This window comes from Pocillopora verrucosa, chromosome 12 (genome assembly GCF_036669915.1).
Source record: "Pocillopora verrucosa isolate sample1 chromosome 12, ASM3666991v2, whole genome shotgun sequence".
In the NCBI taxonomy this organism is placed as follows: domain Eukaryota; kingdom Metazoa; phylum Cnidaria; class Anthozoa; order Scleractinia; family Pocilloporidae; genus Pocillopora; species Pocillopora verrucosa.
In genome coordinates, this window is record NC_089323.1 from 1,833,621 (window position 1) to 1,848,293 (window position 14,673).

At 39.0% G+C, this 14,673-nt stretch overlaps 2 protein-coding genes across 2 annotated transcripts; both read left to right on the plus strand.

The window, feature by feature from the left end:
* Positions 1-1,091: 1,091 nt before the first annotated feature.
* On the plus strand, positions 1,092-2,030 carry LOC131781632 (melanocortin receptor 4-like). The gene has a single exon (XM_059098330.2). It carries the CDS (start codon positions 1,092-1,094, stop codon positions 2,028-2,030), a length of 939 nt encoding a protein of 312 aa, XP_058954313.2.
* Positions 2,031-2,682: 652 nt separating this feature from the next.
* On the plus strand, positions 2,683-14,647 carry LOC131781633 (tetratricopeptide repeat protein 28-like). Its single transcript, XM_066159075.1, has 5 exons — positions 2,683-2,798; positions 3,870-3,924; positions 8,219-10,274; positions 11,235-13,642; positions 14,206-14,647. The coding sequence occupies exons 3-5, from the start codon at positions 8,253-8,255 to the stop codon at positions 14,237-14,239; spliced, it is 4,464 nt and encodes a 1,487-aa protein (XP_066015172.1). The 5' UTR covers positions 2,683-2,798; positions 3,870-3,924; positions 8,219-8,252; the 3' UTR covers positions 14,240-14,647.
* The last annotated feature ends 26 nt before the right edge of the window (positions 14,648-14,673 follow it).

Below are 14,673 nucleotides of genomic sequence, written 5' to 3' on the forward strand. Positions count from 1 at the left end.
TATATTGTGAAGCTTTTTCGATTACGCTTTCGAGTACGCTACTGTTCATGTCGCTCACAAGCATAAACTAGAATAAAGTTACTGTGGAACTAAACGCCATCTAGTCCGTAATAAGTCCACAGAAGCAGGTCCCGTGTACCAGGAAAGCGTGACGAATTTCCGTTCCCGCAGTCAAGTGGTCTCTACCGAGCCACTTTCCCCCTTATCGTTGTGTTCCCCGCAAAATTCCAGTTAGCGCGAAAAATCTAGAATCACAGCCCGTCACAAAATCATTTACAGACTCGTTTTCATACTAAGGAAATTCTCCGGAAAGCTAATAATGCGCGAGAATGCATGTTTTTTTTTTTGTTACATATCAAAAATATTTCTGTAGGGTATAGAGTACAATTGAAAAACTCGGGTTTTTAATGAGATTGAAAAGTCCTTTAAATATTGACAATTTTTCTGAATTTAAGTGAAACAATCAATCACCTACCCTTCATGGTCACAATAGTTTTGCCGAAGAAAATTCGGCAAAATAAAATAGTAATTATGTCTCGATTGTCTTATGCTTTCCTTTTAATGTGAATTCACGTCTGAATTTAACTTAACCAAGTAGGCAAACTTGAAGTTGTGTCGCACACTATTGTTTAGTTATAGATTCCAGCTTCAATCATAGGACACTCATGGATATACAGCATGAATGGAATATCACAGAATTGCGAGTTATCAAATAATTGCTTACGTTTGTCCAACATACGAGAAAAAAAATTTCGAAATGCATCATAAATTTTCTATCATAAAGGAAGAGAGCATGTACAACTGGGGAAAAATAATAAAAGAACGAAGAGTTTGGTTGCATAATAGCGTGCCCTGACACTGCTTTGTTTCCAGTTTAAAATGGATGCGAAAAGGCACTTATATGCGGAAATACTTTTTTAATTAAAAAGCTGTGCTCAATTATTATGAAAAACCTCATTAGTTTCATTCGCAGATTGTTACAAATTCAAGTTCATCCTTCGCCGAACCTGAGATAATTCAAATCTCAACTTCACTCAAATGTTATGTTAAAAAATCAGTTAACTGTTGTGGTAAATGACAACAGAATAATGATGGCCAGGACAAATTTTACAGAACGTGGAACACAAGCGAAAACATTCGAAGAACTGCGATGCTACCCCTCTTCGGCAGGTGGATCACAACAACAGTCAATAATTTTTTCAGCAGTAAACATCCTCTTCTCTATCATAGCACTTCTTGGAAATTCTCTTATCCTTGCCGCCCTTCACAAAGAATCTACACTTCATCCGCCGTCCAAACTCTTGTATCGTTGCCTGGCAACAACTGATCTGTTGATTGGACTTGCAGGCCAGCCTCTCTATGCCACTTATTATATTTCATTAGTTTACGAAGACTGGGATCTTTGTCGTTACGCAGTTGACGCCGCTTTCATCACAGGCTATGCATTATGTGGAGCATCTTTGTTAACGGTTACTGCTATCAGTGTGGACCGACTCCTCGCTCTGCAGTTGGGGCTGAGATACAAACAAGTTGTTACTTTGAAGCGCACGTATATCATTCTCGCTACGTTTTGGATTGTATCCAGTATTTCTGCTTTTTGCTACGTTCTAGATCCCCAGATATCCTTTTGGTGTAGCTATATAGTTCCACCTCCTTGCCTAATGATCTCGGTTGCCTCATACATAAAGATTTTTCGCACTCTTCGTTGTCTTCAGGCAAAAGTACAAGATCCTATTCAGCCGAGCACACCAAATGCATTAAACATGGCGCGATATAGAAAGGCAGTGTACAGTGCACTGTGGGTGCAGTTAACATTAGTTGTGTGTTACCTACCGTATATTGTGATGCAAATTAAGATTGTTTACAGTAAGACATATCCATCTCAATCTTCCATCAGTTTTGAAATAGCTTATTCTTTAGTTTACTTTAACTCGACGTTAAACCCGTTTCTTTATTGCTGGAATATTTGTGAAGTGAGGCAAGCAGTGAAGCAGACAATAAGACAGGCATTTTCCTGCGCTTGGAATTAGACATTTTTCGATCGAGTTTTGCAAGTAATGCTGCTTTTAAAAGCGTATCTGCACAATTATGGTTTGTATTAAAGATGAGAGGATTTATCGTTCTGTAAGATTTCTCCTGATTCGCTGTTGCGGTTACCTAAGCCTGCTTTTGGTTTTATGACGCTCATTCGAAAAGCTCTCTAACAGCTTTCTCATGGAGACACGTTTCTTCACCTGAAATGATAAAATTTGAAAAAAATGCTGTCATCATGCAATTCTTTAAAACGCTTTCTGTTCCTGCTTAAAATAGTTCACGAGAGACATTACAGTACACTCACGTGCTCAAAGATATTTAAAAAGAGGATAAATCGTATTTGTACATTTTCAAATTAATTGTAACGTTTTTGGAAACGGGTGTAAATATAAATGTGTAAATATATATATGTATCTATGTATGTGAGAAAAAAAACCAAAAGACTTCGAAAGGCACAAATGTTATATACTTTGGTAGTAAACGTTTCGCCGGTTAGGGCTTCATCAGTACAAAGTTATGCAAACTAAGGCTATATATACACAGTTTATTTGCATACTCTATGACTTGGGAGGAAAAATACCATTTCAGTTTCTTACTTTTGGTTTCGACAGTCATGACATCAAAACCATAAAAACAGCGTGATCATCCCCCGTAGTTTTCACTGTCTGTAAATTATGATTTTACGCACCTATTGCTCACGCTGTTTTAATTTCCCAGTGGTGTGGTTTGATTCATTCGAGCGAGAAAAGTTTCGGAATTAAACGGTAAGCATTTTACAATTAATGAAATATGTTGCATCTTCTGTCCCGGTTCATTACAATTTTACGGTATATACATATTTTTCATTCTAGATATGTTTTGGTGTGTAGTAATGATAAACTAGATTTCTCTTGTCCTTTTCGGGGTTAAAAATTTTTTAAATTTTTCCACCAAATGCTATAGAATGTGAACCCTCTACACCTCCCTTGAAGTATTAGACATTTCGACATGCAACTTCTCTCTACGATGTCAACACATAATCCAGCAAAGAGTCGATGAGCGTAGAGGCCTGTCAGCTGTACAGGGTGTTGATGTCACGCTAAATTCTTGTAACTTCTTTGGAAGAAAATATAAAGCGACTGGAAGAGAGAGTTTCGAATTAGACTTTAGAAGCTTACTGCCTGCCTTTATCAAGACCGGCCTTTTTTCAAGTCAAACCAGTATTGACTTCATAGAGGCTTAGAGTGTATGGGCCGGTTATTTACAAATTTTAGCCGTTGATTGACAAAGCCGCGTTCTATGCCATCCTCAGTTTTGCCGAACCATTTGTCTGAGCATTTATTCTTGTGAACAATGTCAAGAGATCCGAAAGCTAATAGTAAAATGATATTTATTTACCGCGGTGTGGGTTAGACCTCGTGTAAATATTAATTTTCCTTAAGAAAATATCAAATCCAGACCAAAAGATGCAAGTTAAAAAAACAAATGCAACGAGACCAAACCGCTATATGGAGAGCGTGAGGGCGAATTTTTTTTCCCAGAAATAAATTTAAATCGGGAGTGATTTGAATAAACAGAAAACCGTAATAACATGAACGTTAGTTTTATTTGGATGATCAGAGTGATACAATGAACCTCGATTTTTCTAACCTTAAAAAATTTTGATGTTTCTGATTTTAATGATTATGTTATTCTCAACGTGGCTATCCTCAAAATCTTTTCTTTTGGGGAAGATGTTCTTTCAGTTTCTTGCTTTGGTTTCACTAAAAACGGTATGTGCATGTCTCCAAAGATGTAAAACTGTTCGTATCAGATTGGTCTGTATAGCTTAAGTTTACTTTGTTTTAACTTTTCAGTGATTGCGATTTGATTCATTCACTTGAGGGAAGCTAGTTGCAAAGGAGTTGGACGGTAAGCACTATATACGGTTCATGACACATCATACAAAGTCAGTTCCATCCACCGTCTATCCAGATTCCATAATTAAAGGTTATTTTACGGTTGGTGAGCGTGTACGATTTTTATTCACAACGAGTGAATAAAAATCGTACAAGCGAACTAACCGTGAAATAACTTATTTATTATATACATACCGAGATTCATAAGCGAACAGAACTCAAAGATAAACATATCTTTATTTCCTTTCAAAGGAAAACAACGCGCGGTCAAGCCGCCTCACAGTTCGAGAGTTGCACTGAAATGGCTTCCTTGTAAAATAATTTACATTTTAAATTATAAAATAATTCAAATAGCACGCGCGCTCTGATTGGCCATAAAATCATTTTACATGAGCGTATGTAAACACGGTTTTCGTTCCTCTTTCATTAGTTATATTATAAAAGAAATGTAAAATGGTTTCCGTGTTTACATAGCCTGATGTAAACACTTGGGAGGTTGGGAGAACACTCGATAAGCTGGAAACCACTCCGCTTCGAGTCGTGGTTTCCTACGCTTATCTCGTGTTCTCCCAACCTCCCGCGTGTTTACATCAGGCTATGTAAACACGGAAACCATTTTACATTTCTTCATTATCAAGCAAAAATGCCGTTAAAAGGCAGAATTAGTTAGAATAAAATAAGACATCCTGAAAATATGTCGAAATAGTTCTACGGAAGTTCAAAATTTGAAATACAGAAGTGAAAACCCGATACTTTATTGGTTGCTTATTTTTTGTCTCGTCTCGCCTTTCAAAACAAGAAATTCGTGGAGCAAAGCAACATCAGTCTAGTTAGTCTGATTTGAAGCCATCTTTCTAAAAGAAAAATGCGCCTAAGCTCTTAAAAATGTGCTATTTGTCAGTCAAGAGGAGCGGCGAGTGACACGGTTTTGTTCACCAGTGAAAATAATGATATAGCCAATCAGAGCGTCGATACGTCGTTTTTCATAAGTAAAAAAAATCGTATGACCAATCAGCTGGCTTCTCTAGCGCGAAGAGACTATTTTTATCTCGATGCTTTTTGGCGCGTAAATCTCGGTTTGTATATAATAATATTCTATTTTCCCTCTGGCTAATTTTGCTCGAAGTGCAGTATTCAGGCGAGTGCATAGAGCTAATAAAAACATAAAGTGATGAAACGCTTCATTCACAGCCGTGATTAAAATCTGATTAATATAATATGGAAATAGAAAAACTATCCACTACAGTGTTACTCTGATGTAATGCAAAGTTGTTATGGCTGTTCTAGAAAGAAATGTATGACAGTTAGAAATTACAAATCAGACGTAAATCTTAGTTAACAGACACTTTATACTTATTCGGACTCAGATTCAAGTCTTCGTGATTCCCGTGCTGTAGATAAACAAACATTGGCTTAACACGCGAGCATTTTTGACAAATAAAAATCCAAACGGATGTGCAAAGATATCAGTTCGTTAGTCGCAGATATAAAACTTAGAGCAACCAACCTTCGTATCGTGGTTCATATAAAAATCAAGAGGGCGAAGTTTTTTCTTTCATTAAACAATATTACGACAGAAAGTGATTTAAAATGACACTTCCATAACATGAATGTTTAGTCTATTTTGAACGATGCAATTCACAGGGGCCGTTTGCATTTGTATTAGTGCTGGAGAAAGGATATCATTTCTGACTGCTTTATTATGACGAATCCCCAAAGCTAGTCGAAAGGGTGATTCTAAACAAAGCAACCGGTGAAATAGTAACGCAATAGCGGAGCAATCGAGAAAACGGTAACGGAAACTAAAATATCACAGGTTAAGAAAAAAATAAACTAATCGCACAATTTTTCCTTCGACGGAAAACTCTTTATTTTAATTTCTAGCTTTTGGTTTCATCAGTCATAATATCAGTGACACACTCGGTTGCGCCTCGTGTGCCACTTTTTTGTTCTTACCACATTTTGACGTCCTCTGTGATCTATTAGTCTAAACAGACGCACGGCAACTTGGAATCTATTTGTTAAATCGATGGTAGATATCTTGCAGAACTATCCTATCCCGCATTGCGTTTTGGATTTTACAAACTGTATCTTCATTCCTGCCGAGCTGCTTTTTCTTCAGAGACTTGTAGATTGTTGTAGTAGGCAGGATTTTGAAAACACAGCTAAAAGTATTCGGAGGTGTTTTTAACTCAGCCAGCGTTCTCTTTCCACAAAATAATTTTCGAAACTTTTCCCAACTTTTTCACCAAAATTATTACGTTTATTTTCTTTTTTCGGTTTTAGTTGAAAATCTCTGAGTTAAAGCAAGAGATTATGTTCGCAAGGTAAATACTGTGAAGGTCTTTATTGTGAAATTTTCAAAAACTTTAACCGTCTCGTCGAGAAATTGGAATGAAAATATATGGCTGACTTGTTTTAGTTTCGGTGTTATGCGAGCAAAGAATTACTTCAGTTTCTTACTCCAAGAGATCAAAACACTAAACAGGGCACATCTCTGTCCTTGGGAAGGAGCAAGACAGGCGCAAAATTATTAACCGGATTGATGAAAGTCAAATAGAAGTTGTTTGTAAGTCGCCTGGATTCAGATTCACTTGAGAGATAAATTCATAATCGGTGACATGTCTTGTAGGAAAGTATCACGCAACTTTGTCTCAGGGAAGTTGAATTAACAAGCTGTCTAAGAACGCAAACTAAATTGGCCTGTCGCACAAACTTTTTAGCGTGCAAATAAATGCATCATATGCTCTTTTTAAACGAATTTGAGAGTGAACACGACAGCTGATTGACTTTGTCAAGAGTCGATAAGTCGTCCCATAAATTTCTGGATTCCTCTGAAAAATTGCATCGACTGATGTTCAAAGTTGACTACTTTTCCAAGAATGTTGAAAACAACGTTTATGTATATATTGTACCCCAGTGACATGTCAAAGGAACAAAATTCCTTACTGTGAACAAAGCTCGTCAAAACTCTCTTTTTTATGAACTGATTTCAAACGTTTGTATGAATCTTATCATGAATCAATTTAAACTAAAGAATCAATAAGGGCGTTAGAGTTTACCAAAACATTGGACTTCCATACACAAATCAATTTTTTGTAATTTTTTTGATCAAAATTTTTCATGATGCTAGAATTTTAAACAACATCTTTAATGCGAAGAATATGATTTTTATCACAATTGGCAGTGATGTCGTAATCTAGTTAGCCAATTTGCCGGCGTCAATAAGGGTACAGACGACGCTGCTCGCGTTGACGTGTCACGCAATGGTCACGCACTGAAAGAACAGTTTTAATTGAAGTCGATATTGTGGTAAAAAGAAAATCGACAGTGGTTTAGCGTGGTCAGTACTGTTATCGAAAACGATATTTGTCATCACAAATCTTAAAAGTTGTTGTGGAATCACGAGGCGCAGTATCTTAACAGCGCTTTTTTTTTAGCTCTAATGCGATTTCGTTTCTCATTTACTTTCAATTTACTTTCAAAGACAATGCTAAAAACGGACCAAAGCGATGAATTGCTAAACCTGATAAGTTGATAAATTGAACTGAACTAAAAAGCTGAACGGAGCAAGGCCCTTGACTTTACTGACCATTGTAGATCAAGGTTTCTCATTGGGAAGTAGATGGAACAAATATAAAACGAAAAATTTAGACCTGAAAAATGTCTTATAGGAAACAATCTTTCAATTTAAAAAATGAACGTGAGGCGTGAGTAGTCCAGTGGTCAGTGTGCTGGACTCTGGGTCCGACGGCCCGGGTTCAAGTCCTGGCTGGGGCATGACGTTGTGTCCTTAAACATTGCTTCGTCTTCTCGGATAGGACGTAAAACCGTAGGCCCCGTCTCCTGCAGGGTTGGGGTAGGAGACGTTAATTTCCCACGCACGAGATTACTGTGTAAGGCGCATCTGAATATATTCATATAGATATTTGCGCCGAATAAGTATTTATTAAATTAAATTACGAGTACATTGCGTGGTAATAAAAATTTTTTCCATAGTAGCTTAAGTGTAGGTTTCTCTGACTTGAGTGAAAGACCAAAATCAATATAATATTTCTCTCATAGGGTTTCGGCTAATGGGACTTTACCAGTTTTCAAAAGAAAAACTATTGAAATTCAACTAATTTCTTGTTTTCTTTAAGTCTTAGGTGCAACAATTTTTTAAAGTTAAATCTGATAAGGAGGAAATTGTGACTCCTTAAAAGAAATTTAAATAACCAGATACACAAGATGATGACATTTAACTAAGCAATCAAAAGGGGGAAAAAATCATTTATTTGATGTATTTTCCTTTCTGTTTATGTCAGGGCCACTTTCTTCAGCATATAGGAAGGAGCCGTGATGAAAAACATAGTTGTCAAACATGTCATCCTTACAGGTACTTTGGTTGCCAGTTTCCTTCACAACACCAAACGTAATCAACAGGCAATTGCTTTATGCGAGGAATGTTTAGTTTTACTGGACAACCTAACGCTGGCTGTAGAGGACCACTTCGCTAACGTATATTACCGTATCTATTTGGTGATGTTTGGGGCATATTGCGACATCTCTGATAACATAAACGCGGAAAGTTGCGCCAGAAAACTTCTTCCCATGTTGCAAGACGTGAGTGACATAAGAAAAAAAGTAATTGTGAGTTTTATACTGGCAAAAATATATAAAATACAAAGTAGGTTTGCAGAAGCAAAAGAAGTTTTTCAGAGTGGACTTGAAATCACGAAGGCGCTTGGAGATAGAGAATGGGAAGCCACGTATTGTAACAATCTGGGAAGTTTACTATACTCGAATAATGAATATAAGAAGGCTAAAGAATATTTCAAGGAGGTACTCGCCATAATGATTGAAATTGGTAGCAGAAGAGGAGAAGCTGCAACTTACATCAACATAGGAACTGTGTTAAAGTCACTTGGTGAATGTCAGAAGGCTAAAGAATATCATGAGAAAGCACTCTCCATCTTCATCGAAATTGGTGACAGAAGAGGAGAAGCAGCAACTTACAGTAAATTTGGAACTTTGTTACAGTCACTTGGTGAATTTCAGAAGGCTAAAGAATATCATGAGAAAGCACTCTCTATCGAAATCGAAATCGGTGACAGAAGAGGAGAACCAGCAACTTACAACAACCTAGGAACTGTGTTAAAGTCACTTGGTGAATGTCAGAAGGCTAAAGAATATCATGAGAAAGCACTCTCCATCTTGATCGAACTTGGTGACAGACAACGAGAAGCAGTAACTTACGACAACCTAGGAGCTGTGTTACAGTCACTTGGTGAATTTCAGAAGGCTAAAGAATATCATGAGAAAGCACTCTCCATCGTGATCGAAATCGGTGACAGAAGAGGAGAAGCAGTAACTTACGACAACCTAGGAGCTGTGTTACAGTCACTTGGTGAATGTCAGAAGGCTAAAGAATATCATGAGAAAGCACTCTCAATCCTGATCGAAATCGGTGACAGAAGAGGACAAGCAGAAACTTGCGACAACCTAGGAACTGTGTTACAGTCACTTGGTGAATGTCAGAAGGCTAAAGAATACTATGAGAAAGCACTTTCAATCGTGATCGAAATTGGTGACAGACAAGGAGAAGCAGTAACTTACGACAACCTAGGAACTTTGTTACAGTCACTTGGTGAATATCAGAAGGCTAAAGAATATTACGAGAAAGCACTCTCCATCATGATCGAAATTGGTGACAGACAAGGAGAGGCAGCAACTTACAGAAACTTTGGAACTCTGTTAGAGTCACTTAGTGAATGTCAGAAGGCTGAAGAATATCTTGAGAAAGCACTCTCCATCGTAATCGAGATTGGTGACAGAAGAGGAGAAGCAGCAATTTACAGTAAATTTGGAACTTTGTTAGAGTCGGTTGGTGAATGTCAGAAGGCTAAAGAATATTACGAGAAAGCACTCTCCATCATGATCGAAATTGGTGACAGACAAGGAGAAGGAGCAACTTACATCAACCTGGGAACTTCGTTACAGTCACTTGGTGAAATTCAGAAGGCTAAAGAATACGACGAGAAAGCACTCCCTATCATGATCGAAATTGGTGACAGACAACGAGAAGCAGTAACTTACGACAACCTAGGAACTGTGTTACAGTCACTTGGTGAATTTCAGAAGGCTAAAGAATATCATGAGAAAGCACTCTCTATCGAAATCGAAATCGGTGACAGAAGAGGAGAACCAGCAACTTACAACAACCTAGGAACTGTGTTAAAGTCACTTGGTGAATGTCAGAAGGCTAAAGAATATCATGAGAAAGCACTCTCCATCTTGATCGAAATTGGTGACAGACAACGAGAAGCAGTAACTTACGACAACCTAGGAGCTGTGTTACAGTCACTTGGTGAATGTCAGAAAGCTAAAGAATATCATGAGAAAGCACTCTCAATCCTGATCGAAATCGGTGACAGAAGAGGAGAAGCAGCAACTTGCAACAACCTAGGAACTGTGTTACAGTCACTTGGTGAATGTCAGAAGGCTAAAGAATACTATGAGAAAGCACTCCCTATCATGATCGAAATTGGTGACAGACAAGGAGAGGCAGCAACTTACAGAAACTTTGGAACTTTGTTAGAGTCACTTGGTGAATGTCAGAAGGCTGAAGAATATCTTGAGAAAGCACTCTCCATCGTAATCGAGATTGGTGACAGAAGAGGAGAAGCAGCAACTTACAGTAAATTTGGAACCTTCTTAAAGTCAGTTGGTGAATGTCACAAGGCTAAAGAATATTACGAGAAAGCACTCTCCATCATGATCGAAATTGGTGACAGACAAGGAGAGGCAGCAACTTACAGAAACTTTGGAACTTTGTTAGAGTCACTTAGTGAATGTCAGAAGGCTGAAGAATATCTTGAGAAAGCACTTTCCATCGTAATCGAGATTGGTGACAGAAGAGGAGAAGCAGCAACTTACAGAAAATTTGGAACTTTGTTAGAGTCGGTTGGTGAATGTCAGAAGGCTAAAGAATATTACGAGAAAGCACTCTCCATCATGATCGAAATTGGTGACAGACAAGGAGAAGGAGCAACTTACATCAACCTGGGAACTTCGTTACAGTCACTTGGTGAATGTCAGAAGGCTAAAGAATATTACGAGAAAGCACTCTCCATCATGATCGAAATTGGTGACAGACAAGGAGAAGGAGCAACTTACATCAACCTGGGAACTTCGTTACAGTCACTTGGTGAAAATCAGAAGGCTAAAGAATACTACGAGAAAGCACTCCCTATCGTGATCGAAATTGGTGACAGAGAAAGAAAAGCAATATTTTCCGGAAACCTAGGAACTTTGTTAGGGTCAGTTGGTGAATGTCAGAAGGCTAAAGAATATCACGAGAAAGCATTAGCCATTAACATTGAAATTGGTGACAGAAGAGGAGAAGCAGTAACTTACGGAAACTTAGGAATTTTGTCAAAGTCACTTGGTGAAAGTCAGAAGGCTAAAGAATACTATGAGAAAGCACTCTCCATCATGATCGAAATTGGTGACAGACAAGGAGAAGCAGTAACCTACGACAACCTAGGAACTTTGTTACAGTCACTTGGTGAATATCAGAAGGCTAAAGAATATCATGAGAAAGCATTCGCCAGCATGATTGAAATTGGTAACCGGAAAGGAGAAGGAACAGTTTATGGAAACCTAGGGAATTTGTTACGGTCACTCGCAGAATATCAGAAGTCTAAAGAATATTATGAGAAAGCACTCTCCATCATGATCGAAATTGGTGACAGAAGAGGAGAAGCAGTAACTTACGACAACCTTGGAACTTTGTTACATTTACTTGGTGAATATCGTGAGGCTAAAGAATATCATGAGAAAGCACTCCCCATCATGAAGGAAATTGGTGTCAGGGAAGGAGAAGCAGTAATTTACCACAACCTAGGAACACTGTTTTCTTCGCTTGGAAAATATCGTCAGGCTATAGAAAATCTAAATAAAGCAATTGCCATCTGCAGAGAAATTGGTTGCGAACGAATAGAGGGCCGTGCTTATGATGCACTTGGAAAAGTGTTTCTTGGATTCAACGATCGTCAGAGCGCCAAAGAATATTACGAGAAAGCGCTTGCTCTCAGTATTAAGACTGGCGATAAAGTAGGCGAAGCACAAGTTTATGCAAACATCGGATCGATATTTCTAGAGCTTGGCGAATACGGCAAGGCAGAAGAATACTTCGAAAAATCCCGCTCAATGAGCTGTTATATTGGTGACATTTCGCTGCAGCTTGTAACTCTGGTCAGGCTTTCATACTTGAAGTCACAGCAATCCAAGTTTCAAGAAGCGCATTCGCATCTCCTGGAAGCTATTCAGAAATATGAAAAAATGCGAAATTCTCTACACGGAAAAGAGAAGTTTCAAGTATCTCTTTTAGAAGCAGAGGGTACGCATCTCTACAAAAGTCTCAGTGAACTAATTTGTTTGAGGACAGGAAATCCTCGAGATGCACTATATATTGAAGAGCTGGGACGCGCCCGATGCCTGGGGGAGCAGATGGCAGCCAAATTTTCCATTGAAAATCACGTCTCAGCGGAGCCAAGATCATGGTCCAAGGTTGATAAGATTTCAAACAAAGAACGTCACTCTACTTTCCTGTACGTTTCGTATTATGCACGAAAAGTTCATCTTTGGGTTCTGAAGCCAAACGGAGACACTTTGTTTCGACGTTCCGAATGGGTCGATGACAAAACCCTTATTGACGAGAAAGCCTTTGATTTGAACAGTTTTTTCAACAAAGGTCTTCGTGGCTTTGGAATTTTACCAAGACAGAAATGCGAAGATCGTTCTTTGAGTGAAACCATGCCGATATCACCTGATTATGAAAGCGAAGCAGATCTGCGAGGCGAAGAAACTCCAGAAAATCAAAGAAGACTTAATCTTTGTTCCAAACTGATCATTGCTCCAGTGGCTGATTTACTCAGCGAACCAGAAATCGTCATTGTTCCGGAGCGTAGCTTGTACCGAGTTCCATTTGCAGCTCTACGTCAACAGCCAGGCGGAAAGTATTTATCGGAGACTTTCAGAATCCGCATCGTCCCTTCTTTGACGACTCTGAAGCTCATTCAGGACTGCCCAGCGGACTACCATTGTCAGACTGGTGCTCTAATTGTGGGTAATCCTAAGGCAGGAAAGGTGCATTACAAGGGAAAAACCCAGACCCTTGTTGATTTACCTGGTGCAAGAAAGGAAGCAGAGATGATCGGACGACTACTGGGTGTTCAGCCTTTGTTAGGAGAGCATGCGACCAGAGACGCGGTACTTCAAGCGATCAACTCAGTGAGTCTGATTCATATTGCGGCACATGGTAACGCTGATACAGGAGAGATCGCCCTTTCCCCTCGCCCTACTGCTAAAAGTATTCCAGAAGAAGAAGACTACCTCTTGAGGATCTCTGATATTTCACAAGTTCAACTGCGAGCTAAACTGGTAGTACTCAGCTGTTGCCACAGTGGGCGAGGAGAGATAAAAGCCGAGGGAGTTCTTGGAATCGCTCGAGCATTCTTGGCATCCGGTGCACGATCAGTGCTGGTGACACTGTGGGCCATAGAGGACGAAGCAACATGGCAGTTCATGAGCCGTTTCTACAGACACCTTGTTGACGGATTTAGTGCCAGTGAATGTCTCCACCAGGCCATGAAATGGTTGAGGAACACCGGCTTTACCAAAGTCTCCCAGTGGGCTCCGTTCATGCTGATTGGAGATAATGTCACATTTGACTTCAAGAAAGAAAGGTTAGTTAGTTGTTTCACGGACAATGATCAAAATGTTTAGAGTTCCTGTGTAAGGGTTAGGTATAGCCTAAACAGATGTGGAATTTTCAAGTGATTTGGTATACATAGGAAGGAAGACGTGAGAGATTTCTAGGTGAACGAACAGTATCGTCTGCGTAAATTACCCGTAAGGTCAACGTTACTTGTTTGAAGAGGATATAAATTTCTCCATTGGCAGAAAGCAGGTTTAATGTGTGTAAACCACAAGACTGAATTAATTGACTTTAATCGACGAATACTTAATCACAAACTTCTAACAGTGACAGAACAAAACGGGACGGCCACGCTTAGTAAAACACAACGAGCACATAACGAGTCCAAGTTCCAACATGGCGGTTCTCTCGTGCCGTCGAGCACGTTTTTTTACTGTCTCTGCGCATGTGCCGCACGCACACCGCAGGTTAATAGGATTGCGGTCTAAACTACTGGTCACCAGATTCCACATAATGCTAGGATAATCACGATGATGGTAGCAATATTATTTCTATACCCATACCTTTTACTTGTTTTACTCATTGCTTTAGGAAAGAAAATCTTGACTGTGACGAAAAAGAGTGAGAGCTGCCAGAGAACTTCAGTAAAGCCCTTTGGAGGACTCCCATAAGCTTGTCCTTGTAGACGATGTCAAATTGTAAGTTAATTTCATATCTAAAAGTCATGTTAGTATGTGTAACTTTGTATCATTCTGCAACAAAGGTGTTGTTTTGACAAGAAAGACGATGACAGTGGAGGAGATTGATATATATTCAGGCTCTGTGGCAGGTTCAGGAGAAGGCACACCCCCCCCCCCCCCCAATCATTAGACCTGTCAATATTTTTACTATTTGCCTGAAATCAAAATTCTGTTGGCAACAGGATTTATATAACTGCTAAATTGGAGGTGTTCTAAACTCACTCATCTTGAAATATATCAATTCTTGGCATGTCAAGGCTCTCAAGTAAAAACAAGAAGGAAATTTATCTCCTGAATCAAACTTTAGATCCCCCTTCCC